Raw genomic sequence first — 25,960 nt, forward strand, 5'->3', positions numbered from 1 at the left:
GAACAAAGAGATTAAATATTAACAGTGGAACGATAACTCTTTTTTCTGGTTAGACCTATCATTAGCAAGCCAGGAAACTTCAGACTGTCTGGTATATATATGAACACAAAGTGCCTTTCACTGTCAGTACCTTCAGCAAGGGAAGGTTACCAAGATGTTTAAGCAAGCCAGCATCATGAAACTGCTATTGCTGTGTCTGCTCTGTGTTTCCATAGTTAAATCCCAGGCTTCTGTAGAGTATGATGATGAGGTTGTAGTAATGATGATAACAATTAATAATAACAATAGTAATGCTTGATCTTACTTAGTTGTATGTATGACTTTATAAGCTTTTTAATTTAGTTAAATTACAAAATAAAATGTTTAATTATCTCAAAAACATATTCATCCTCAGCTTAAGGTGTTCAAGGAAAATTGTTTGTAATTATTTTTTTCTCATGTGTGTAACAGCAAACTGTAGGGTTTTCCCCCCCTGTTTTCTGATGTATTTTCCTTCTCTTCCCTCTCTCTCTCTTTGTAGGAAAGTGACAACGCTCCCAGGGTAAGATTGGATTTAATTACATGTTCAGACATATTCAAGTAAGGATATTTATTTAACAATTTTAACGTTTATTTAAGAGCATGAGAAACATGCGTAAGTAAAAGAGTAGCAAAATGTGTGTTAAATAATGCCTTGAGACTATTGAAGTCAATAGGAGTCTTTCCATTGATTCAGTGGGCTTTGAATCAGGCTCTAAATGAGCAACAAAAGGAAGGAACTGGTTCCCAGTTTATACTGCACTGGAGTTAGAAAGAGAGAGGTAACATTCTGAAACAGAATTAAAAAACAACAAACAAACAAAAAAACCCACCAAGGCCAGTTTAAAATTAAGGCATAAAAATGTGTATAGCTGGTATATTAATTTTGCTTAAGGAAAGAAATTTAAAAGAAGTCAATATTTGATTTAAAATTGGACTTTTAAAAATCTTGTACAAATCCCTAAACAAATGAATACCAGGTTCAAAAATAAGAAATTATTTCATATGTGGCATAATTGGCTGGGTCTATAAATTGAATATGTTTCTGATATACTATTTTACCAAATAACTTCCCAGCCATTTTCTAATGTACACTGCTTATTTCTGGTGTTTCTAAGAGTTTGATCTCATAGCCATTACACATGTGGGTCTTACTTGTGAGAGTAGTCTCATTGACCTCACTGGGCTACCCACAGTGAGGGTGTGAAGGATCAGATCTGAATTTTTTGGTCTATCCTATTTCCCTTATTCAGAAGATTGTTATCCATATAGATGCCTAATTCTTTTTTGAATCCTACTAATAACTTGAAACTCCATGTCCAGTGGCCATGAGTTGTGCAAAATAATCTATTTCTTTTTATCAGGTTTAAGTTTCTTGCTATTTATTTTTTCTGAACCTTTTCTATTTTTGCTATTTCTATTTTGAGATGGGGTGATTACAATATTTTCAGTATTAGTTTCAATTTCATCTTTTAACTGTCCTAACAATTTGTTCACTTTTTTAATGCCAAAGTACATTGAACAGATGTTTTCATTCAGCTACCCAAAATGATACTCAGGTCTTTTTCCTGCATGGAATTAGTGTATTTCTTGTGACTAAAATGTGAAAGATAGAGGGTAAAATGACACCTAAAATATGCCAATAAATTGATGTATGCTATTTTTATATTTTATACAATTGATGTACCTGCTTTTAAAATAATGATCCTAATTATAAAGAGTTTTTTCTCCCTCTGGCTTTGTGTAGGCTAATGGCGAAAAAGTGGATGCTCGAGGTCACAGACCAGTAGATAAAAGACGGGAGCCAATGCCAACTCTCAGACCAGCTCCTCCTCCCATTAGTAAAGGTGGATATCAGGCTCGTCCAACAAAACCACCCACTCGGGGCCAGAAGAAAGAAAATGTCGTTTATCCTGATGCTGGAGGCTGCAGGCATGCATCAGATGAGCTAGTAGGTGTATTTGCCTTGTAATTGTAGTGGAGACAGATGCACTTAATAGTAATTGTATCCCTGCTTTCAGAAATGTACTAAACCTCACAATGGTACTACCTGCAGCTCAGCAGGTATCTTGTGCCTGGAATGTTCAGTAGCATTCAGGTGGTTACAGTGAATTCGATGCACTTCCCTTTCTAGTGCTTTGATGATACCCCTCCAGAAACATTAGTCATCACTATTTTTTCATCCGAAGAAGTGGGCTGTAGCCCACGAAAGCTTATGCTCTAATAAATTTGTTAGTCTCTAAGGTGCCACAAGTACTACTATTTTTTCAGAACTCATCTTTTTAAACTGTTGTGCCCTTTAATATTTTTTTCTTTCTTTAACAGTTGTGAAGAATAGTTTTCTTAATCAACCAAACACCAAGAAGTGACTATTGTAGTTCACTGACAGCCCAACTCTGCTCTCCCTTGCTCATGTTGAGCAGTACCTGATTGAGCAAGTAGTCTTGTTGATTTCATGGGATTATTTGTTGAGTCAGATCCTACTTATGACGAGCAGGGAGGCAGAACTGAGTCCTGAATGATGAATGTAAATAATTATGAGCTAGATTGTGCCCCCCATCACTTACATGGCTGTGCATTGGGAGGGAAGGAATAAGGAGCCTCTCTTCTCACTCTTCATGGCCTGCAAAAGGGCTGGATAGAATTGCAAGACCTGTGGTTGAGGAGGCATAGGGACTGCAATTGAGATGCTGCCCTCCACTTGAGGAGCCATTCATTGGAGAGGTGCAGTGGAGTAGGCAGAGCCAAAGGTTCACTTCTCACCCCCACCCCCACTAATTCATTACCCTAGAGATGAAAGGAACGAAGATGGAAATATGTAGCTGTATCTTTAGGCATTACGAATTGAAAGAAAGATATAGCACAGATCTGCTTTAACATATTAATACATTATCCAGGGCATCTTCACTATCAAACATTTTTGCATCTATCCTGTAGGGCATGGCTCTGTCCAGCTGTCCAATATTAAAAGGAATCCCCCACTTTTTAAATTCTTCAAGCATTCATTACATTCTACCATCAGTCTTTAACCCAAGCTCTTTTAGGTGGGTAGTGTATGCAAAGACAAGTAGTATGTCTAGTAGAATGCTAACTTCCCTATACTGAACCAGTTGTGCATCACATTACCTCAGTCTTGGTCTCCAGTAAAAAGCATAAGTTGTTACCATGCTGCTAGGCATCTTAGTATCTGAGAACTTATTACTTCTAACTAGAGATGACTCAAACAAGTTTGTTAAAGTTCAGTTAATCAGAAACGCAGGATTATTTTGGAGGCCTTTAGTAGGTTGGGTACTTTCGGTCTCATACTGCTTCGAAATTTGGTGCTTTTGTATTTTCTTCATCCGTTTTGGTATATTTTCATCCTTCAGAGGAATAGTGACTGATGCTATAATAATAGTGCAAGCTTCCAGAGGAGATAATTGTTTAAATCTTTTGGTGTATGGTTGTTTCACATGAAAGATACTCATACCTTATGTACCAGAGTAAAGTTAATACTTAATTTTGTGATTATATGGGGGACATATATCTCAATATTTTTGGGTACCTGATATGGCTGTAGTGCTTGATGAGTCATAATTTTGTAGCTGCAGATGGTTAAACCATGAACAGTTGGTAATCCAGAAAAATTAGCCAAAAGCATGTGGTGGATCACAGATATTAGGGGGTCTCCCCCTCCCAGAACTTTAATGAGTTATCAGAAGGGATCCCCAACTGGAGCTTGAGCCTGTTTTCTCCATTTAAGATGGCAGTTTTTTTCCAATAAATTGAATGTCTGAAGTATTTTGAGACCATATTGAGACAACTAAATAAATGGCCTAGAGTTGCTAGATGCTCAGCACGTTTAAAAATCTGGTTACTTGTTTAGGTGCCTAAATATGAGATTGGGAACCTAACTTTAGGCACCCAGTTTTATAAATCTTGGCCCTAATCTACAGCACCTGTAGTTGACTCCCCCCCCCCCTGCTTTTTTAGGGAGTGTTGTGTCCAACTGGGTGTGAGCTGCAAACTGCACTGGTAAAACAGGAACAAAGTGTGAAATCCGACATTCGGGACCTAAAGAACAAAGTAGAGAAACAGTCCGAAACCTCTTCAACATTCTATGAGTACATGAATACACTAGAAGATAAACTGCAAAGAAGACAAAAACAAATAAAAGGTACATTATTGTTATGCATCATTGCAGTAAATCAGTATTACAGACAAATTTGCATTGCTACAAGTATTACATATATAGGGCTTATTTAAAAAGGTTACAGATAGGAGCATCAGTCTAAGTAGCTAAGGTGTCACAAGTCCATAAAACTAAATCTAAAAAATCCTAGCTGAGGGGCCAAGGACCTGATCCTGCTTTTGATGAAGTCAAAGGTAAAACTTGCATTGGACCCTTAGGCCTGTGTCTACCCAACAATTAAACACCTGCAGTTGGCCCAGGTCAGCTGACTCGGGATCGCAGAGCTCGGGCTGCGGCACTGTAAAATTGCTGGGCTCCAGCCTGAGCCTGAATGTCTACACAGCTATTTTTAGTCCCACAGCCTGAGCCCTGTGAACCCAAGTCAGCTGATCAAGACCAGCCACAGTCGTGCTGCAGGTCTTTTATTCCAGTGTAGACATACCCTAGATGTCCCCAGCTCCTGGACAGCCATAATAAGCTTCTGTGAGGGTGTTTACTACAGGTCCTTGGCAGAATATAGTTAGATGGGGTGGGATCTGAGTTACTACAGAGAATTCTTTCCTGGGTGCTGGCTGGTGAGTCTTGCCCACATGCTCAGGGTTTAACTGATCACCATATTTGGGGTCGGGAAGGAATTTTCCTCCAGGGCAGATTGGCAGAGGCCCTGGAGGTTTTTCGCCTTCCTCTGCAGTGTGGGGCACGAGTCATTTGCTGGAGGATTCTCTGCACCGTGAGGTCTTTAAACCATGATTTGAGGACTTTAATAACTCAGACATAGGTTAGGGGTTTGTTACAGGAGTGGGTGGGTGAGATTCTGTGGCCTGTGTTGTGCAGGAGGTCAGACTAGCTGTTCATAATGGTCCCTTCTGACCTTAAAGTCTATGAGTCTATGAGAATATAATCACAGCAAGAAATTTGTACATTTATACTGAGCCATAATACAAAGTATGTCCCTGTTACAGGGGCTAAAGCTCTTTGCACACTGTGAAATCAGGGAAGAGGGGGAAAGGACACACAGAGCACTCTTTTCATTTTTACAGCAGAAGTAAAATCTCAAATAATACTGACTGGATCATGGTTTATAATTTGGATTAGAATATGCTAGTTGGAAAACATTGAAAATTGTGACAGTTGTTATACATTCTCTTTTCTAGATAATGAAAATGTAGTTTCTGAGTACAACACAGAGATAGAGCAGCACTATACATACATCAGAGAGAACATGGACAACAACATCCCATCTAGCCTCCGAGTCCTCCGTTCAGTTGTGGATACCTTACACAAAAAGATACAAAAACTGGAAAATGCGATAGCATCCCAAATGGAAAATTGCCGCTCTTCATGCATTGTTTCCTGTAATATCCCAGTGGTGTCAGGCAAAGGTAACTCATTTACATGTACAGAAATCTCTCCCTTCCGTCCTTTATATCAATGTACAACTGGACAGATGCATTATGGGCACATGTTCACATTCCTCCAAAGCATATGACACCAGTCACCAATCAGGATACCAGAGTTGATGGACCACTGGCCTGATCCAGTATGGAAAATCATATGTATTACCTGTCTTATTTATCTATTGTGGGTGGGATTTTCAAAAGCACCTAAGTGATTTAGGAGCATGAGTCCCACTGACTTTCAAAAAGGCATTGTGCGTCAGTGGGACCTGTCACTAAGGAGTTTTTGAAAATCTCATCTTATAAGGGATTGTGGGACAATACAGGTATAATTTTCTTTCTTTCGTGATTCCCTCTTATGTCATTTTAATTTATAATTTAAATCAAAGTGAAATCAAGCAGAATTAGATGTTTGTAAGATATTCCTGTATAATTAGCAAATAGAAATCTATTCTGTTAATTATTTTCTTTATGAAGAGGATTGTTCTACTAGAATTTCATAGGTCCCTCAGAAACATAAACTGTTGATTTATGATTGCAGAATGTGAAGACATTATCAGAAAAGGAGGTGATTCATCTGAAATGTACCTCATTCAGCCTGATGCTTTCTTCAGACCTTACAAGGTTTACTGTGATATGACCACAGCAAATGGAGGTAAGTGTGAGATGAACTATGGTGCTGTGACAGGGATAACTATAAATATTCACAAAAATGAATTTGCATTTCTCCTGTATTTCTTTGCATTTGTGCTCATCTGAGATTATAACTTTTGGCACTAATTATTAGCTAATCTAAAGCAATTGTTATCATGCTATGGCTTGTGAACCATTGCAGAATGTCATCTACAGAAAGTTTTGAGAACTACGTGCTGAGGGATCTGAGTGCTGGAGTGGAAGGTGGCCCATGCATAGTAAGATCTTTCTCTAATAAAGTGGAGAAAGAATTGTTGGATAGTCACTGACTGGGCTTGGTAGATGAAATTTTGACTCGTATATTTTACTGTGGCTAGATTGAAGTGCAATATCACAACTGTTCTAGGGAGCAAGAAAAGCGTATGACTGCCCCCATCTCCACATCTTCCAGGTTGGCTGTGTTAGGGCTTCCTGGAGCTTCGGTCCAGGCCCTGTGCAGAGTGCAAGGACTGAGCCCCGGATGCTCCCAATTTGGAGCAAGTGGAAGGGAATGGGCAGATAGGGGAGCTTTGACTCCTTCCCCACCTTGCCCCATTCATTGGCCAGAGGAGTTGGCTGGGTGCATGAAGGGGAGTAACTTGCACACTTTCAAGGCCTGCAATGTATTAAAACCTCCAGTGATGGAGATTCCACAACCTCACTGGGTAATTTGTTCCTAACTGTAAGGGTAGTTAAGCACTGAAACAAATTACAGTGCAATCTCTGGTACTGAAGGTTTTTAAGAATAGGTTAGATAAATACCTGTTGGGGATGGTCAAGACCAGTGATGCTCAGACTGAGGCTCGTGAGCTGCAAGTGGCTCTTTAATGTGTTTCCTGTGGCTCTTTGCAGCACATGATATGAAAATGCTGTGTGATTTAATTATTAACCAATCTAAGTTATTAACCAATCAGGATGCTTTTACTATGTTATTAACCAATTGTGGTTGATGATAAAATAATAATATGTGGTCAGTCATTTTGCTGTGAGAATAATATAGATATAAACTAAATATTTCCCCATCATACTGTTTAAATATGAACATATAGTACTATAGTGAATGAACATATAGTACTATAGTGAATGAAACAATGAATTCACATACAGTGGCTCTTTTGGGTAATGTTGATCACTAATTTGGCTCCTGAACTACTGAGGTCTGAGTATTGCTGGTCTAGAAAATACTTAGTCCTACCTCAGTGCAGGGGACTGGACTAGATGACCTATTGAGATCCATTCTAGTTCTACATTCCTATGATTCTGTGATTCTACTTCTTCCCTCTATGCCCCAAGCAAGAGGGGAAAATGGGAAGAATTGTGCCTCTGAGACTTTCTCTGCCTCCCAGTGCTCTTCCTGGGGCAGCATAGCTACTCGTCACCCACAACTCACAACTAAGTAAATATCTAGCCAAATATGAAAATGTTACAAGCATTCTTTGCTTCTGACATGAAGATAGGCATTCAGGCCAGCACAGCAGTTTAACTATTTATAGATTATTTCAGAGAGTGCACACTCCAAAGATTGCACTCTTGCTTCATTAGTACTGTGATCACATCTGTAATAAGGGACCAAACATGTCCCTTTTGGCCTCCCTCTTCCAGCCTGAGTCACAGGATATGGTACCACTCAATGTGAGTAGGGTGGTAAAACTAGGCCCTTACGCTCTGGGATCCTCCCACCCTGCAGGATCCTAGAGCCCGAGCTCCAGCCCGAGCCCAGAAGTCTACACAGCAATGAAACAGCCCCATGATCCCGAGCCCTGCGATCATGAGTCTGCTGTCACGGACCAGCCATAGGTTTTTCTTTCCTGTATAGACATACCCTAAGGGTTCAGTTCTGCTCCAGTTGAAGTCAATGGCAAAGCTCCCTGTAGTAGGGTTGACTCTCTCCTGAGAGCCCCCTTGTGGTCAGAGGTCACTCTGCAGTGCCCTGCCTCTGTTTCCCCCTTTTTAAAACTCCTTACACAGACTCCATACATTTTTTCTGTGGTCAGAATACCCATTCTTTGGGTCTGGATTTACTCACAGAACATAAACTAAAAATAAAACATACAGTCCCAAATTAAAGTCCAACAGACAAACATTTCTCTTCCTACTCCCAGGCCTTTCTGCCTAGGGAGGCCTTTTTGCCTCCTGCTTGCTCCGGTCTCTCCCAGGCCTTCCTTCCTGGAGAGCTTTGCAGTCCCTTTCTTTTTGTTCCCCTGCTTGCTCAGGATCTCTCCTGCCTTAGCCGGCTATTCCCTAGCTGGAGTTTTAGTCCCAGATCCCAGGACTCTGCTGGAACCTACACACTCCTAGCAGTCTCTGCTCTCCCTGAGTGAGCACCCATCCATCCACCCCCTTCACTGCAGCTTCCAGCTGCTCTTTCCAGGGTAATCACCTGATGTCTTTTGAGTTGTGCCTCTTTCAGTAATCAGGGTTGGCTAGTCCCAGACCCTCCAGCTCCTCTTACACACCGTTTGACACAAACAGGAGCAGGATTACACGTTAACACTATTTGTTCTCTTGTTAATTGCAATTTAATTCAAATATTGTTGCCCCTGCAGGATGGACTTTGATTCAGAACCGCCAAGATGGCAGTGTTGGCTTTGGGAGAACATGGGATGCATACAAAAATGGATTTGGAAATATTGCAAAAAGTGGAGGGAAAAAATACTGTGATACTCCAGGTAAAATTCTGAATACAAACCTTAAAGCGCTTCTTTTATTAAAACTTTTTTCTCAGGTTTCTTAAAACTGTCCACACTTGATTCAAAGGATGTTCATTAACTGTAGCAGATTTATGGGAAAATAGTAAAGTTGCCTTAAAACATATTCTGAAAGTGGTTTCACTGAGTTTCCTTTTATTGGTTGTCAGGTGAATATTGGCTTGGAAATGACAAAATCAGCCAGCTTACCAAAATGGGACCCACTGAAGTTTTAATTGAAATGGAGGACTGGAATGGTGATAAGGTTTCAGCTCATTATGGAGGATTCACCATACAAAATGAGGCAAACAAGTATCAGATATCAGTTAGTAACTATAAAGGCACAGCTGGCAATGCTCTTATGGATGGAGCTTCACAACTGTATGGCGAGAACAGAACAATGACAGTTCACAATGGCATGTTCTTCAGCACTTTTGACAGAGACAATGATGGATGGTATGTACTTGCATTAGCAATTTTTTTTAATATCAAGATAAAGCTATCAAATTGGAGATATTACTGCTTTATGTGCATCTGGATATGGATTGTTCCACAGTCTTTTAGAACAGGCTAATATGTGCTAATTCTGCAAAATGTCACAATGGAGTAGTGGATTGAAGTTGTTCTAAAAATCACATCAGTGTCCACAGACTGGCACCTTTGGACACTGTATTATCATTCACATTAACTCATGAGATTATGGCCCCAATCTTGCTGTCCCTGAAGCCAATGAGAATTTTGACACTGAAGTCAATAGGAGCAGGATCATTGGGCCTTAGACAGCGTGAGCCAAAAACGAAGGAGATCTGCTGCTGAAATTAGCAAAATATCCTGTTCTAAAGGATAAATTCTACCTAATCAAGAATAGAAAGAATTTCAATTGTTAGTGATAAAGTGCATAATTTAGAATCTCTTTGGCACTATACCTGTAAAATGCCCTCTAACCCTTTTACATAGTCATTTATTCTATTATAATATTTACTAATAGAGGAATTGCTTGTGTTGGCAAATCCATATGGTACGTATTGTTCAGTACCACTAAATTACAATGATATTTGCATTAGAAACACATATGCATAATATAACATACTATAGGAACGTTGTGTGCCAGTTTTCTTAGTTTTTAATTAAATTCAGTAGGTGAATCCTTATTACTGTGCATGGACTTATGCATTGAGTACCAGTGGTAGCTATAGAATATTTGATGTGGTAGCTCTCTTCTCTACCACTATCTTTTTCAGCTGTAGACATGCAAAAAAATTGTGCATTGGAGTGATCTATCATAAGCACTTTTCCACTTTGTTATTTTTAAAATGTGTGTCATTTTTTATGCTTATCAGAATGAGGAATCAGGTATAGTGCAAATTTTCCTGTGCATTTCTACCAATGGACCTCCAGCATCCCTGTTATTTAAATCTTTGATTTTTCTGAAGCAGATTTTTCTAATTCTGTGGTAGTCTTATGTGGCGAACAAACATATAGTAGAGACTAGAATAAGGTTGCCAGAATAATTTTCACTTCCTTCCAAAGTTGCATTTGAACCCAGGTATCCAGAAATGAAAGTCTAGTGCATGAACCCACTCTGACACCTTGTTTCTGTCCAGGCTCTTTTTGAAACCAGGTACCATATAAGTTTTAGTTAGGAATGTAATTGAGTCTATCCTGTGACCATTTACAGAACTGTTAGGTATTAGTTGATAAGCTAAAATGATCTTTCAAAAAAGATGCAGCATAATTGTATACAATTTGTTTGCAAATTCTTTGGGATAGTTTCTTAAAACAGGAGATTGCCTAATGGGGTGGTCTCTCATTCAAGATTCATTGTAGATGGATGTTTCTTCTGAGCCTAGACTTTTCATTATCGATTCCTTGGCTGTTTGGGCTCAGACCATATGCTATTATGCATAACATATACCCAGATGAAGTGTATAGAACACACTCGATGATCAATCATTTTTGGAAAGTTCAGAGATAACTTTTACTACATCTTCAGGATCAGAAAAAACAGATTCATACATGCACACATGCACACACAAATAAGAATATAAGATATAAGAATTGCCCTACTGGGTCAGACCAAAGGTCCAACTAGCCCAGTATCCTGTCTTCCAACAGTGGCCAGTGCCAGGTACCACAGAGGGAATGAACAGAACAGGTCATCATCAAGTGATCCATCCCCTGCCGCTCATTCCCGGCTTCTGGCAAACAGAGGCTAGGGACACCATTCCTGCTCATCCTGGCTAATAGCCATTGATGGACCTATCCTCCATGAATTTATCTATTTCTTTTTTGAACCCTGTTATGGTCTTGGCCTTCACAACATCCTCTGGAAAGGAGTTCCACTGTGCGTTGTGTGAAGAAATACTTCCTTTTATTTGTTTTAAACCTGCTGCCTATTAATTTCATTTGGTGACCCCTAGTTCTTGTGTTATGAGAAGTAGTAAACAACACTTCCTTATCTACTTTCTCTACACCAGTCATGATTTTATAGACCTCAATCATATCTCTCCTTAGCTGTCTCATTTCCAAGCTGCAAAGTCCAAATCTTATTAATCTCTCCTCATATGGAAGCCGTTCCATACCCCTAATAATTTTTGTTGCCCTTTTCTGAACCTTTTCCAATTCCAATATATCTTTTTTGAGATGGGGCGACCACATCTGCACACAGTATTCAAGATGTGGGCGTACCATGGATTTATATAGAGGCAATATGATATTTTCTGTCTTATTATCTATCCCTTTCTTAATTATTCCCAGCATTCTGTTAGCTTTTTTGACTGCCACATCGTATTGAGTGGATGTTTTCACAGAACTATCCACAATGACTCCAAGATCTCTTTCTTGAGTGGTAACAGCTAATTTAGACCCCATCATTTTATATGTATAGTTGGGATTATGCTTTCCAATGTGCATTACTTTGCATTTATCAACATTTAATTTCATCTGCCATTTTGTTGCCCAGTCACCCAGTTTTGAGAGATCTTTTGTAGCTCTTCGCAGCCTGCCTGGGTCTTAACTATCTTTAGTAATTTTGTATTTTTTAAAATTTTGTATTTTGTAAAAATGTATTGTATTGTTTAGCTACAGTGCATCTGTCACTATTAACTGTGTGTTTCCCTCTCTCCCCCCCCCCACCTCCCAGGGTTCATGCAGATCCAAGAAAACAGTGTTCTAAAGAAGATGGTGGTGGTTGGTGGTACAATCGATGCCATTCAGCCAATCCCAATGGCAGATACTATTGGGGAGGGCAGTACAGCTGGGATATGGCAAAACACGGCACAGATGATGGAGTTGTATGGATGAACTGGAAAGGGTCATGGTATTCGTTGAAGAAGATGAGTATGAAGATTAGACCATTCTTTCCACAATAATCATCATTAAAATGAACAACGTCAAATGTTTTCATGTGCATATCGAAGTTAACTTCTTTAGTGCATGATATTTGATTTTGCCTTTACATAAGAGAAACAAAAATTCCAAAGTTTATATGTCTGACTATATTGTGACTTGAATTGGAGAAGTCATGCTGAATATAAACCTATGTCTGACCCATTAAAAAAACCTTGCAAGTGTCTTTTGTACCATTTGTACTTGATCCCAGGATGGAAGTAACTGACAGCTATCTTGTTAGTCCAGAAATAGATCAATATCAAAAATATCCATTCCTTTTTCTTATAAAACAATTCAAAATCAGATATGAGGTGGGAGAGAATAATTTATCTTCACAGAAAATGTTTAAAGTAACTAAAATCTTAAAACAAAAGTGTCTTATAAATTATACTTATTTATATGTTACCAGTGAATAAGCAAATGTGTTCAAATAGGTGGCAGAAGATATATTGATGTTCATTAAATGTTTTCTACTACTGCAAAAGAATGTATTCTTATTCAGAAAAATGCACAAAGTAGCACAAAACAAAATTATTTCCTTGACCAACACAGGTTACAGGGATCTCGTGACATTTCACTCAGCACCCCTCTCTCCACTTCAGGACCAGTCCCAGAAGCAAACCTCACTCCTGCAGCCCTCCTCCAACTGAGATCTCTCAGCCCTTTATAAGTATCACCTGACCCCTTCCCAGCTGGGTCTTACAATTGGACCTGCCTGGCTAAGGTCCCTGGCCCATAGAGGGGCAGACTGCCCTGTTACAGCCTCCATAGGGAGGCAGAAGCCCTCTTTCTATGGCCACAGGTTCCTGTCCACACCTGGTCATGGAGAGGACCTCAGTCCTTCAGCAAAACCTCCACTGATGTTAAGCCAAGAAGCTTAGTCTGACAAGAACTGAGTGAGGACTACAAGAGTGTGTCCATGATTACCCCTTTGTCAGTACCTAAAGATATTGTTACAATACATGCTAATCCATGTGATTAGAAACAGGGAGAGTCCACTCACACTCTCAGTTATCAGTCACACAAAGAAAACTCATCCACAGTACATATTTGTTGGTTAGCTTTAACCTTAAAGGTAAACATCTGCAGGATAAGCACAATGCATCCTTGTTACTCACAGGATGTAATTGTACTTCCATACAGATAAGCTTTTGATTAAAAAAATTCTTATCAATACGTCGTTGTATAAAAAAATAGCACATTTGTATATGAACCCTAGCTACACACTACAGGAAAGAAACATACAAAGAAAAAATGTACTATTAAACCTAGTATGCTATTATCAACCATTCACACTGAGTACTAGTATTCTGTTACTAGTCCTATTAAAGTCAATGGGATTCCTCTCACAGCAATGTACTACTGAATTTGAGTAAAAGTGGCAAAATCAGGCCCTAACAGAATGTAGAGGCTTTCAATCAAATGCTTTCCACACCCTGAATAAGGTTGTTTTGGGAACCTTGCTTTGGTGAGTTACAGTGATGTATCTTATTTTAAAACTGTAGTATTTATGGTGAGCTGCCACCAGGCAGAGATGGGGTGGAGGTGCCACTTGTGTAAGTGTTTGCAGGACTGGGAACTAAGATGTCCACAGCCATCTAGAAGTCATTCCCCCAAATGCATAAGTGTTTTCATTTATTAAAGGTAAAGCCTGCCTTCCTTCCCCCTTTGTGGCTATGAGAGACTCTGAATCCATCAGAAACAATGTTGTTCTGCTGTGCAAGATGGGACACTCCTAGCACACCACACTGTACGCTGTGTGGAGATTCACTTCACCACAGTGTGCAGGGACCTTTGGGAGGGGCGCAGAATGAGACTGTTCAATCGTTGACTACACAAATCAACTGGCCAAAACACACACAGAGAGGAAATAATACAGTACTATCCACACTTTGCAGATGGGAAACTGAGGGACAGAATGCTTCAGATTTCATGTTTGACCCGGGGCAAGTCATTTAGATTTGCCCCAGGTCAGACAGGAAATCTGAAGCAAAACGGGATTGAACCCACATTCCTGGAGTCCCAGTCCAGTGACTTCACCACAAAAGCAACCTTCCTCTCTAACTGAATTGCTCTTATGTTGGGAGTTTATGACAGGCAAATACTGGATCCAACAATGCTATTTGTACAGTGACTTTCAAGAGCAATAATTGCATTTTAATTTAGTGGGCATTTGTAAAGGGTTGTAAAGGTTTTATAAATTGCCTATGTGACTTATGTGATGTCCTGCTTGTGAGTAAAGGATGTTCATGTGTTGGAAAGGAGAAGATACTCTAGATTTTGTGGGTTTACCATTGAAAAGGCCCCGTGTTAGTCTAACAATTCATTCTGAAAGGAAGCCTACTACAAAAATATAAACTTTGTATTGTAAGTGATGTATTGTATAATTTTGGGCATGGGTACCCACTCATTTTCTAACTTGTTAAAGGAGGGCTCCCATTCCTAAGTGTCCCTTTTCAAGGAATATTTTAGAATATTGCAATAAGAGTTTGTGTGACTTTTAAAAAATTCTTCAATGTAGTTGAGGTAAATGATTAAGTTCAGCAAATCGCCACCCTGCACTTAAGCAGGGAGGAGTTTGGCTGGCTGGCCGGGAGAAGAAGGCAATGCTTTTTGGCTTGGGGGAGGAGGGGAGACATAAAGCTGCTGAAAGAGCAGCCAGCATGGTAGATGACTTACCACCTAGGAATGATGGGTTTAAAAAGGTCAGCTGGGCCTGGCCACTCCCTCTTCACTCAGAACGCAACTCTTTATTTAAGTGTATAGCGGATGTTCAGTGCAGGTACTCAATAACTTAAGGCACAAAAGAACAAAAAAATGGCTTGGAAAAGGAATTAAGGAGAGGTGCTTGGTAATTGAGCAAACCGGGGGCAGTTGGGGACTCCTATGATTGGTACAGCAGGGAGCCAACCCCCGCATCATTATAGTCCACCTTAACCCCTCCTATGAGGGGGTGTGGTTGGTAAGGTCCCTGCAAGGGAATTGCTGGAGGGACCTGGATGAAAAGGGGGGGAGCTGGTGAAAGCCCCCCCTCCCACTGGAATTGGCTGGAAGTGGTAAGTTCCCGGCAAGGGAATTGCTGGAGGGATCTTGATAAATGGGGGGGAGGGAGCTGTGGAAGCCCCCCCCCAAAAAAAAATTGTCTGGAATTAGTAAGGTCCCAGCAGGGAATCTGCTGGAGGGACATACATTTTGCACCTGTACTGCACACATTTTATCCACCGGGTTAGTCCCAGACATCTGTCTAATAATAAAGTTGCAGCCTGATTAAACCCATATCTAATGTCTCCTGTCATTCTTTCGGCATAGCCAAACAATGGTATGTCTTTAAAAGAATGTGGAATGGAAAGGGACTATTATGGGAACCAGCTGGCTTGTTGCAAAGCACTGTTCAAATTCCACCTTTTGATGTTATTTGATTTTTTCTGTGTATTGAATGTAATTCTTGATTTAAAATGTGATCTATTGACCCCAGAAATTATCTATCTATCTATCTATCTATTAGCTTGCCCCCTCCGAATTATCAGCAAGTTGAACTCCAACTATGTCCTGAAAAAATCACTGTATATTAGTGTATTTTTTATTAATTAACTTCTTCTAGAATATCGGTAACTGAGTAGAAGAGACCAGCAAGCTATAATCATTATTTGACTTTATCACCTTAAGTGTATGTGTTTGCTTAATTTGTGAAAATACTTAACAAAATTCAGTGGAGAAACACTTTCCCCATCGAAATATATGTTTCCTGAAATCCTGTAATAGCTATGCTTGCTATAATATCATAGCTTTATTATTCTTTATAAAGATTTATAAAACTTGACATTTTTTGCAAGCTGTATTGGTTGTGAATAAGAAGACAGAAGAAATGCTTTTACAATTAAACAATGTTTATTTTTTTAAAGCACAAATGTGTCTCAGTTGCCTTCAGTTTGATTGGGTAAAGACACACCATGTATTTTGAGGTATATTAAACAAAAATAAAATAACCTGTCTTCCTGTAGTTTGCCTACTGGGTTTCTATGGGCCTGATTTTCATTCTAACAACTTTGAGAGAATAGTCTGAGGCTCTAAATGGTATCCAGACCACTCCATTTTCAATCTCATAAGGAACATTGTTCCTTGGATCATACTGGCCTCCTCGGTAGTAAATGCCGTTGAGATTAGCAGCTTGACAGTTGTTGTACCACCAGCCCCCTCCATACACTTCAGCACAGTTCTCCTCCCATTGGTCGCTGTCCCTGTCAAAGGTGCTGAACTTCATGTTAGCATGTGCTGTGTATTCACTACCTTCCTCCACTGAGCCTATGATCAGTGCATCCCCAGCTGTCCCCTCATAAGCAGAGACGCTGAGGACATAGCCTTCAGACTCAGAACCTACATGTATATTATATTCTGCATAAGCATCATTGCCAGCCCAGTCCTCTAATTCGACTCGAAGGACAGTGTCCTTCTGGGTCAGTAAGTGGATGTTTTCATTGCCCAGCCAGAACTCTCCTTTCCCTTTGTCATCCACGCTGCCGAAACCTTTCTTGTAGTCTTGCCAGGTCCGGTTAAAATTCACTGATCCATCCAATCTCTGTTGGATCAAAAGCCATCCTCCCAAAGTGGTCTGTTGGTCGCAATAAACTGAAAAAACTTTATCGGATCCTGCTGGCTTGATTCTGAAAATGCCACTTTTGGCACCAGAAGTGTGTTTCTGGTGGACATCATCACAGTCTAAAAAAAAAAGTTGATCTGGTTGACAGAAGTTATCGGTAAAATTTTACATAGGCTCACGGGAATCCAAACAGTAATAATGTTGAGGGAAACTTGCTAACCATATTTTGGGAAATGTGCCATGCAACATTAAAAAATAGAGTTTACATGCAATTTAAATTGCAGATAACATTCTCTGTGCAATTCATTTAGTATCCAATTATTGATATAAAATTTTGTCTCTACCTATCCTAAATGGCAACAAACAGACACATTGCTTGCATTGTATAATCAAATTAAATGGATTGCAGTGTAACCAGCATGTCAGTTTGATTGTGGACTGAATCTGGCTCTGCTAACTCAGGATCTATTTTCAGTCATGTGGATGGATACCTGTCCCAGTGTAGCTTGTTCCAAGCTTCTCTCCTCCTGTTCTCAAGCTGCGTGCCCGAAAGTCTGGGGTATCCTCTCCACTCTCATCGTGTTGCAACCCACCTAACTCCTCAGTCACTGCTCGGCTCTTTAGCGATTTGGTTTCAAAAGTGGAGCCACCCTTGTCGAAACTAGTAGAGCTGCTACTGCTGCTGGTCTTTATTGTCTTGGAATGAGCCGAACTGCCACTCTGAACTTTGCTGGAAGGGAATCTAGATGTGTCAAAGACGTCCTCTTCCCCCTCCCCTAGATCTGTGAAACTCTCCGACCCTCCAAAACTCGTAGTGTGACTAGCAGTTCCACCACTGCTAAAACTTCCAGTTCCAGTTCCACGGTCAGTGCCACTAGTGCTTGTGTAGGTGGTATGGAATTTGCTACCAGTAGACCCAAACCCTGGGGTAAAAATTTTTTCAAATTCTGGGGTTAAACCATCAAAGTCAGGGAAGTCTCCTCTCTCACCCTGAGAGGTCACTCTGACATTCAAGGTGCCCCCTTGCTCTGCTACTTCTTCCTTCCCTAAACCTTGAAATTTGGAGCAGTCAGAACCATCAGATGAAGTCATTGTTTCAACAATCTCTTCTCTAGGGCCTCCAGGACCAGTGATAATTTTTTTGGTGATAGTTTTGGTACATGTACGGTGGATTACAGAGGAGCTAGGTCTTTCTCCCAAACCACCAGATGCCTTTCCATAATCAGAAGTCACTATTTTGCCATCTCGTGGTCCTCCACCTACACCTGATCCTACTGAAACATGTGAAGAAGTCTCTACTGAGGAGCCTTTTGCCTCTGCTTCTGGCCGTTCTAGGGTCATCACAACCAGTTTAATATCATCAAGGATGGTTAGCTCTTGGGTTTCTGGCACACCCAGAGTTTTATAATGCCCAGGAACAGTAGAGTCCTTCAGTGGCCTCATTTTCAGCACCTTCAAGGAACTAGTTTCAAGTTCAGACTGCAGATTGATTGAACTGGCCTGTGTGAGCTGCTTCTGGATGTTTTCATAGCTCTCTGTGTCCACCTGGTAACTGAAACTTTTAGCACAGGATCCTTTGCAGGCACGTATCTTAATATCAGTGTCCACCTTTACAAGAGATAGAGAGAAATACATTTGTTTAGATGGTGATCCCTGTCTCTTTCAAACAACTCTCTCTTTTTACCAGAGTGAGAACTCTGGTGATTACACTACAGCCCACTGCCTCTCATTCAACTGTCTGTGCTCCAGCCTACAATTGAACTTGGGCTACTCCAAATCTCAATCTTTAAATCTGAAGCACCAAAGATCCACTGATGGTTACAGCATGTATAATTGGCAATACTGGAGCCCTAGAATCATCCCTGCAAGGGCCCAATTTTTGCCATTCTTATTCACACTGTGTAGTATGGTCCCACTGATTTCTGTAGGAGTCTCCTGGAGTAAGGTACTACTCAGAGCAAGGCAGAGTGGCAGAATTGGGCCCTTAGTAGAGAAGGGGAACCTACAGTATACCTGTCAAAAAAATCACATGCCTATACTTAGGGCCCTAGCAAATTTACGGCCATGAAAAACACATCACGGACCATGAAATCTGGTCTTTTGTGTGCTTTTAACCTATAATATACAGATTTCATGGGGAAACCAGCGTTTCTCAGATTGGGGGTTCTGACCCAAAAGGGCTTTGCAGAGGGGGTTGCAATATTGCCACCCTTATTTCTGCACTGCCTTCAGAGCTGGGCAGCTGGAGAGCAGCGGCTGTTGGCCAGGCGCTCAGCTCTGAAGGCAACGCTGCACCAGTAGCAGTGCAGAAGTAAGGGTGGCAGTACCAAACCATGCCACCCTTACTTCTGTGCTGCTGCCTCCAGAGATGGGTGGCTGGAGAGTGGGGGTTACTAACTGAGTGCCCAGCACTGCAGGCAGCAGCACAGAAGTAAGGATGGCAATACCATACCATAGCATCCTTACTTCTGCGCTGCTGCTGGCAGCAGCTCTGCCTTCAGAGCTGGGATCCCGGCCAGCAGCTGCCACTCTCCAGCTGCCCAGCTCTGAAGGCAGAAGTAATGGTAGCAATAACCTTGCTACAATAACCTTACAATAACCTTGCGACCTCCCCACAACTCCTTTTTGGGTCAGGACCCCTACAATTACAAGCCATGACATTTCAGATTTAAATAGCTGAAATCACGAATTTTCCGATTTTAAAAATCCTATGACTGTGAAATTGACCAAAATGGACTGTGAATTTGGTAAGGCCCTAACTCTACTGGTATGTATAATGGTGGTGGGAATAACTGGTTCAAAGGAGTGACTGATGAAAAGAAGAATTAGCCTCTGGATCAGGGTTCAAAATGATGTTGCTCGCCCTGCTTGGTGAGCCAGGACATATTTTGGCAGGCCATCATTTTGGTTTTGCTCCTCAGCCTGTCCTACTGCTGCCTTACAGCCACTTTGTGTTGTCATCAATGCAACTAGCTAATCAAAAGGCCAAAGATCTTAATACAAACATAGATGGGCTATACTCCAGCTGTGAGAGCCCAGAAGAGAGATGAGATACTTTTATAGGTGCTCCCTCCTACGCTAGCTGCTTACAAGTCTCTCATCAGCCACACCTGCAGGTCCTTGGAGAAGGAGGAGCATCACTCACTGAGGCCAATCAGTGCCAGTTGTAGGGAAACGCAGCACTAACTATTTTTGTTTCCTGCCCGAGAGAGGGCAGTAGGCAGAAGCTCTCCCAGTAACACAAGAGGAACAACTACACAGACAATAACTCAGAGGGAGCCTACAAGCCTGCTAAGGCCACAGGGGCATCTGAATCTCACATAGGAGGATCTGAGCCTCATTGAGCAGAAACCAAGCCTATCAGAGTCTGAGGGGACATCTGTCTCATATAGGCAGAGTTTGGTTTGAAGGTAGAACTTGTGAAATTATTGGTCCATTTTCTTTTCAGCTGCAGAATTCCTCTGGATGTAAGGACTGATAGGTCCTGTTTTTTGTAGCTGTGCTTTGGAAATAACAGAAGTTACATGACAGTCACCTACCTCCAAGCGCTTCATCTCTACAACCTGATCTCGGATACTGTTTTGCAGTTCTTTAATCCTGTTTACTTGGACAAGAACTTTCTGCTTTAATGTCACAAGTCTCCTTCTCAGATCTTCTGAAACTTGTCCATATTTAATGTCACTCTCTGGAACAGAAAAATGTCCTTGTCAGCCTCATGGGAGATTTCTCCCCCAAGAATAGCAGATACAAATTAAATAAATAAAAATCAGAAATACATTTACAAGGATCCAAATTAACATGGAAAAAGATCCATTTAGAATTTTAAGTATATATGTATACCATAATATTGGATAGGTAGAAATTAGCACAAGATTTTATTTTAGTTAAGAGTCTTGTTATTATGTATGATCTGCCTTTTTGATAATAAGCGGTATTGTAGCATATTTATTTTAATTAAATATTAATTGGTTGTGCAAAATAGTGCAGGAAAGGAACCTAGTGTGTTCTGGAAACATTAGCCCAGCTGTGCTGGAAAGAAAACAACACATTTTGATTCCTTTTGTAGGACAGAATTACCATTTTTTTAAAAGAAAATATTGCAATAAACATATGAAATTTATGTGGTTGAAACAAACATGGACTATAATCATGAAGATTTTAGATTTGTGAAATTAGATACAAGATGCAAATATAGTCTTGCTTTTGCACAAATATTTTTCTTGCAAAAGTATAATTCTGAAAAGGAAACATCCATGTTTTCAAAAATAATTAAGCATTCTCTTCTACAGGGATGCAGCAATATTCTCAAAACTATGGTAAAAGAACAAGTGATTTTTAAAAAAAATCAATGAGAGTTTCTCTTTCAAAGGGATTACAGGATTCAGCCCCATGTAAATTGCGTGTTTGAAGATCGATACTGCAGAAGACTATTGTTCTAATTCTGCACCTGCCATAGCCAACAGCTGCTATCTCTCCCCCCAGACCTGCTTTTGAAATATTTCTTTCAGATATAGATTTAGGGCCTGATCCTGCATTTTTTGCACACTCAAAAATCTCATTAACTGCAGGAAAGGCATAAAGTACAGGTCTTTAAGATGTATTATTCCATTTCTATGTAGTTACACTAACATAAAACTGGTGCAATCCGGAGAAGAGTCAGGCCCAAGATTTTTAAGTCATGGTGATCTTACAAGAAGGACAAAGTAAACCTGCTTTCAACTGGCTGCTTTTAGCAGAAGTTAACATAACGTTGGTATATATTTTAGAACAGCGCATGTTAATACTTACCGTGGCCACTGGCCACATTTCCTTTCAGGATGTTAATTGTTTCCACAGTTAACATGTTAGATTTTTTGTACTTGTTTTCATTATCTAACAACAGGTTCCTAATTCTTTGTATTCTGTGATGAAAATCTTTATCAGTTTCATCAATCAACCCTTGCATCCTGCAGCCTGAAGGACATTTGTGACCCTAAAATGAGCAAAAATGAAAGATAAATATCTTAATGATACACACTTCTTTAGTATTATGACTACCAAGTTTTGTACAAACCTGGAAACCCACTAATGAGCTCAGGGCCAGATTCTGCCTCATTCCCTCATTTATCTTACACATTCCACTCATTCCACTATTAGTCCAATTATTTTCAGTAGAAGAGGGATGGTCTTGTGGTTAAGACTCTGGACTGGGACTCAAAAGACCTGCTTTCAGTCCCTAGCTTTGCTACAGATTTCCTCTGTGACCTTGGAAATTTAATGTGGGGCTGATTCTTCATCCTGTTACATCGGTTTTACAATGGTATATTTCCATCAAAATCACTGGAGTTAAACCAGTGTAAAATTGCTGTGATGGAGTGGGTAATCAGGCCTTCAGTCTCAGTTCCCCATTTGTAATATGGGGATAATGACAAACCCTCCCAGAGGTGCTGTGAGAATTAATTCATTATTCAGTCTGAGGAAGAGTGGCAGAATCTGCACCTCTATAAGAGAAGTTTGCCTAAGAAAAGCAAAATGTTCCTAGAAAACCAAGGAGATTTGGAAACATGCCAAAGTACAAATGGCAAGTGCCCAGAGGAGGATTAAGATTGAGAGGACTCAGAGGAGCACAAATTACTATTTTCAAAGCAACAATCACTATACATAATGCTCATGCTCTTATTGGTGTTAATGGCAAAACTCCCATTGACATCAGATGGTGTAGGACCTGACCCCTTATGATTGGGTGCTTATACAAACACACATCCAGTCAATCAAACAGTGTGTATATTTTACTGAACATTTTGTCATCAGATTTTATATAAAGTAACTTCTTTTTGTTCTTCCTTTCCACATTTCTTTCCTGCCAGTAAATATTCCTCCCCACCACCACCCATTTAGTCCTTGGGTATCAATACTCTTGAAAATTTCCCACTCTTATCTGTTCTTTCTCTTTAAGGCACTTTTCTGATTCTGTCTTTCTCTAAACTTACTTCAATTTCTTTTTTCCTTTCCTTTCTCCCTCTCTTTCACTGGCTCATTTTTAATTTCTCTGTGATCTTCTCACCCTCCTTGCTCTATCCCTTTGTCTCTTTTTCCCTCTCTCCACACAAAATGCTTGGAAGTGGGAGGCTCTGTGCCACTATTCGCTTGGCACATGGCAAAGGGTAGCCCTGCAGCACTCACTGAGCCTGGATCCTGGTGCTCTGAAGATCCAATAATGAATGCACTATTGGTGATATAGTGGATTCTAGTGGCGTGGTGATGAGACTGTAACTATGAAAACAACTCTGATGCACTTACAAGTACTTTGCTGACCCATGAAGCAGTTTTTCTGGAAAATCAGGTAAAACAGCTGTGATAACTGATGCATTACAGATATACCATGTCGGATCTAAGATATATTTAGTAAACGTTCATGGCACCAAGGAAGTGTAGTGCACCTAAGGTCCATTTGAGTAGCAGTGATTAGCTAAGCTTTCTGCTTCCCTCCTCTTTTCTTACCCAGTCATCATCTGCACAGAAAGGCCAGCTCTTATCCTGTTTGCACTCGGATTGGATTCCATGTTCCATCACCCTCGGGCCACGCACACCTCCTCCCTCCTTCAAAAATGTGCTATCTTCATCTGTTGCCTGCCACAGAGACAAGGGAAAAAAGCAAAAGTGAGATTAGTTTTACAGACGACAGTACAATGAAGTAATAAAACTGAAGTCACTGAACATTCTATGAAACAGTTAGCCTATGGCAGAAATAGGCATGTGGAAAAATATAATCAGTCAGTGTAAGTAATCTAGTCCATAAGTTTCCTGCATGAAATTGTTTTGTTTTGTCCAAATAAGAGTCTCCTTCTAATCTAGTTAAAGCATATAACTATGGTATTGGATGATGCTTAAGATATTTTTAATAACAGAATGATTAAGCAAGCATTTAATATTATATGTTTACATAAAAACAGCTGCTTTAAACTGAATTGATAGTCTTTTAATTAAGCCCCTGAGTGTTTCTAAAATAAACCTCTATTTTCAGTCTACACTTTAGGCTACAACTAGGCATAGAAATGCTATGTGGTGATCTCTATTTATTATTTCTGGTGGTTTTAAATTACAAGGGGTCAAAATTGTTTATAACTCTTTATTGGAAGGCATAGCTTTAAAAGCACAGGAAAATAATACTAATATGGTGTCTGAGGGAGGAAATAAACATACCATAATTTTGTTTAATCCTGAAAGAGGAAAAAGTCCTTGTTCACCAATTCTAAATCAAAATGTCATAAGGATTTTTGACCACACATACTAATCTTTATTCAGGAAAGTGATCACAGCAATATTTCTATTTCTCTAACAGAGAGTACAGATGTCTTTGGGAGGTATCAGGTGTCACTGGGTACCTTTGACCACATTACAAATTATCAAAGTAGAATAAAAATTAACTCAGAGATGAGGAAGATCTTAGCTTCCAGAGCCAGCTCCTCAGTTAGTTTGGGGTAAAGTTGTTGAAATCAACAGACTACTGCTGATTTACACCAACTGAGGATCTGGCCCATACATATCTTTAATCTAAAGCAAAAAAAAAATTAAGTTCCTAAATATGTTCCATGGGCTTTTAAAAATTGACTTTACACACAAGTACATGATAGATTGTAATAGCTCCAAATTGACCCTTTCTGTTCGATCAGATGACCCACACACACTCTGACTTCTTCATTTCTTTCAAAAAGAATAATAAGGAAATGTGTGTATAAGAATTTACCAGAGTATTATAGGCTGAATCTTAAACTAGCCAACAACAGGTTTAAAGTAGCATAGCTGGGAGTTAAGGCTACTGCTCTTCTTATTGAAAAAGATATTACTCCTTAGCTCTCCTTCAGCCTGACAATGCTGCCACTGAAATCAATGGCAACGTTCCTATTCTGTGCCTATGTACTACAGCAAAGATGGGACCAAATTCTGTCTCATGAACAACCAGAGAATCCCACTGAAGGCAACTGGGATCCAGGGGTGCAACTGAGAGTAGAATTTGGCTAATAACATCTAAAATCCCACACAGTGCTTGGAGACCTCTGTACCTAGGTGCAGTGGAATAGGTTAAGGACTTACAGCCTCACCTCTGAATCTACTGATTATTGGCCATTTATCTTCTTCGCGCTGCCAGATACTTTCAGCAAAATTCATCTCCAGTGCTTCTTGAGGAACCAGATTGGCAATAAAATGCAGAAGAGACTCAAGAGGGAAGGGCCAGTAATGAAGTGGTTAGGGTAGGCTTGTGTGCGTGTGTGTCTGTGTCTTTTTCAAGCTATGTCATAACCAAAGAGTATTTGTTTTAGTTTGTTACGTGAATATTCATTCAATAAAATGCCCTTTTTTCAAAAGAGAAAGCCAAGATATCAAAAGAGTCAAATAAAGTGAAATCATACCCAGACTACGCTGAGGCACAGCCATGTGCCCAAGATCCTCAGAAGTATCATCTTCGGTGGCAGGCTGCGGAGGAGTCTGACAGAAAGGATACCTTCCACTTGGTTTTTGGTTCATTTTAAACCTTCCTGAACTGCTTAGATTAATCATTATGTTCTCTTCTGTTTGAAGAGTTGCATGCAGCACGCCCCCAGTTGGTTACCTGAGGCCTCTTGCACAAGCTCCTGAGTTTGTTTGCTCTAGATAAGTTTGTGCAATGCCAGCCTGGGGGTGGGGTAGAACCCACATTCCAGGAAAGAAATTGTCTACAGCTTCATTTCTGGTAACTAAATTTTGGAATAACGTGTATGTAAAATAGCCAACAATACTTAACCACCGGAAGATATTCATGCTGCAAATCTGGTATTTAAATAGCATAATTAAGCAATCATAAAATCATAAATTTGTCCTTAATTGTATGATTATCTTCTGTGGACTTCAAAGTCAATGGGGCTACTTACTGCAGGAAAGGAAGCAAGATCATAGTCTAATAAATGTTAATTCAGGATATATATGGTCATCGACATAAACTAATTACTGAGGGATGTTTCTATGGACGTCCCATGCTCAGCTCTGCCATTTTCATAATTCTGGGTCAGTC

At 40.1% G+C, this 25,960-nt stretch overlaps 2 protein-coding genes across 2 annotated transcripts; one reads left to right on the plus strand and one right to left on the minus strand.

Moving 5' to 3' along the window:
- The first annotated feature begins 114 nt into the window (after positions 1-114).
- On the plus strand, positions 115-12,519 carry FGB (fibrinogen beta chain). The gene is made up of 9 exons (XM_024198241.3): positions 115-250; positions 521-541; positions 1,766-1,969; positions 3,991-4,174; positions 5,344-5,571; positions 6,128-6,241; positions 8,805-8,927; positions 9,116-9,401; positions 12,088-12,519. Exons 1-9 carry the CDS (start codon positions 155-157, stop codon positions 12,314-12,316), a joined length of 1,485 nt encoding a protein of 494 aa, XP_024054009.1. The 5' UTR covers positions 115-154; the 3' UTR covers positions 12,317-12,519.
- A 3,685-nt stretch (positions 12,520-16,204) lies between these two features.
- On the minus strand, positions 16,205-25,429 carry FGA (fibrinogen alpha chain). The gene is made up of 6 exons (XM_024198240.2): positions 25,323-25,429; positions 23,413-23,541; positions 21,721-21,904; positions 20,472-20,617; positions 17,424-18,540; positions 16,205-17,051 (listed from the first exon to the last, which is right to left on the minus strand). The coding sequence occupies exons 1-6, from the start codon at positions 25,371-25,373 to the stop codon at positions 16,342-16,344; spliced, it is 2,337 nt and encodes a 778-aa protein (XP_024054008.1). The 5' UTR covers positions 25,374-25,429; the 3' UTR covers positions 16,205-16,341.
- Between the last annotated feature and the right edge of the window lie 531 nt (positions 25,430-25,960).

The sequence above is a fragment of the Terrapene carolina genome, unplaced genomic scaffold, assembly GCF_002925995.2.
Source record: "Terrapene carolina triunguis isolate 2854851 unplaced genomic scaffold, T_m_triunguis-2.0 Scaffold66, whole genome shotgun sequence".
NCBI lineage: Eukaryota > Metazoa > Chordata > Testudines > Emydidae > Terrapene > Terrapene triunguis.

What these genes read in the sequence shown, in the direction of transcription:
- FGA (XM_024198240.2), bottom strand. Translation starts at nt 25,373, where the DNA reads ATGATACTTCTGAGGATCTTGGGCACATGGCTGTGCCTCAGCGTAGTC. An exon ending in TGTGCCTCAGCGTAGTCTGG is followed by an intron (nt 23,542 to 25,322) that starts GTATGATTTCAC and finishes TCTCTGTGGCAG; the next exon opens with GCAACAGATGAAGATAGCAC. An exon ending in TCTGTGCAGATGATGACTGG is followed by an intron (nt 21,905 to 23,412) that starts GTAAGAAAAGAG and finishes TGCTCATTTTAG; the next exon opens with GGTCACAAATGTCCTTCAGG.
- FGB (XM_024198241.3), top strand. Translation starts at nt 155, where the DNA reads ATGTTTAAGCAAGCCAGCATCATGAAACTGCTATTGCTGTGTCTGCTC. An exon ending in GGCATGCATCAGATGAGCTA is followed by an intron (nt 1,970 to 3,990) that starts GTAGGTGTATTT and finishes CTGCTTTTTTAG; the next exon opens with GGAGTGTTGTGTCCAACTGG. An exon ending in GACAGAGACAATGATGGATG is followed by an intron (nt 9,402 to 12,087) that starts GTATGTACTTGC and finishes CCCACCTCCCAG; the next exon opens with GGTTCATGCAGATCCAAGAA.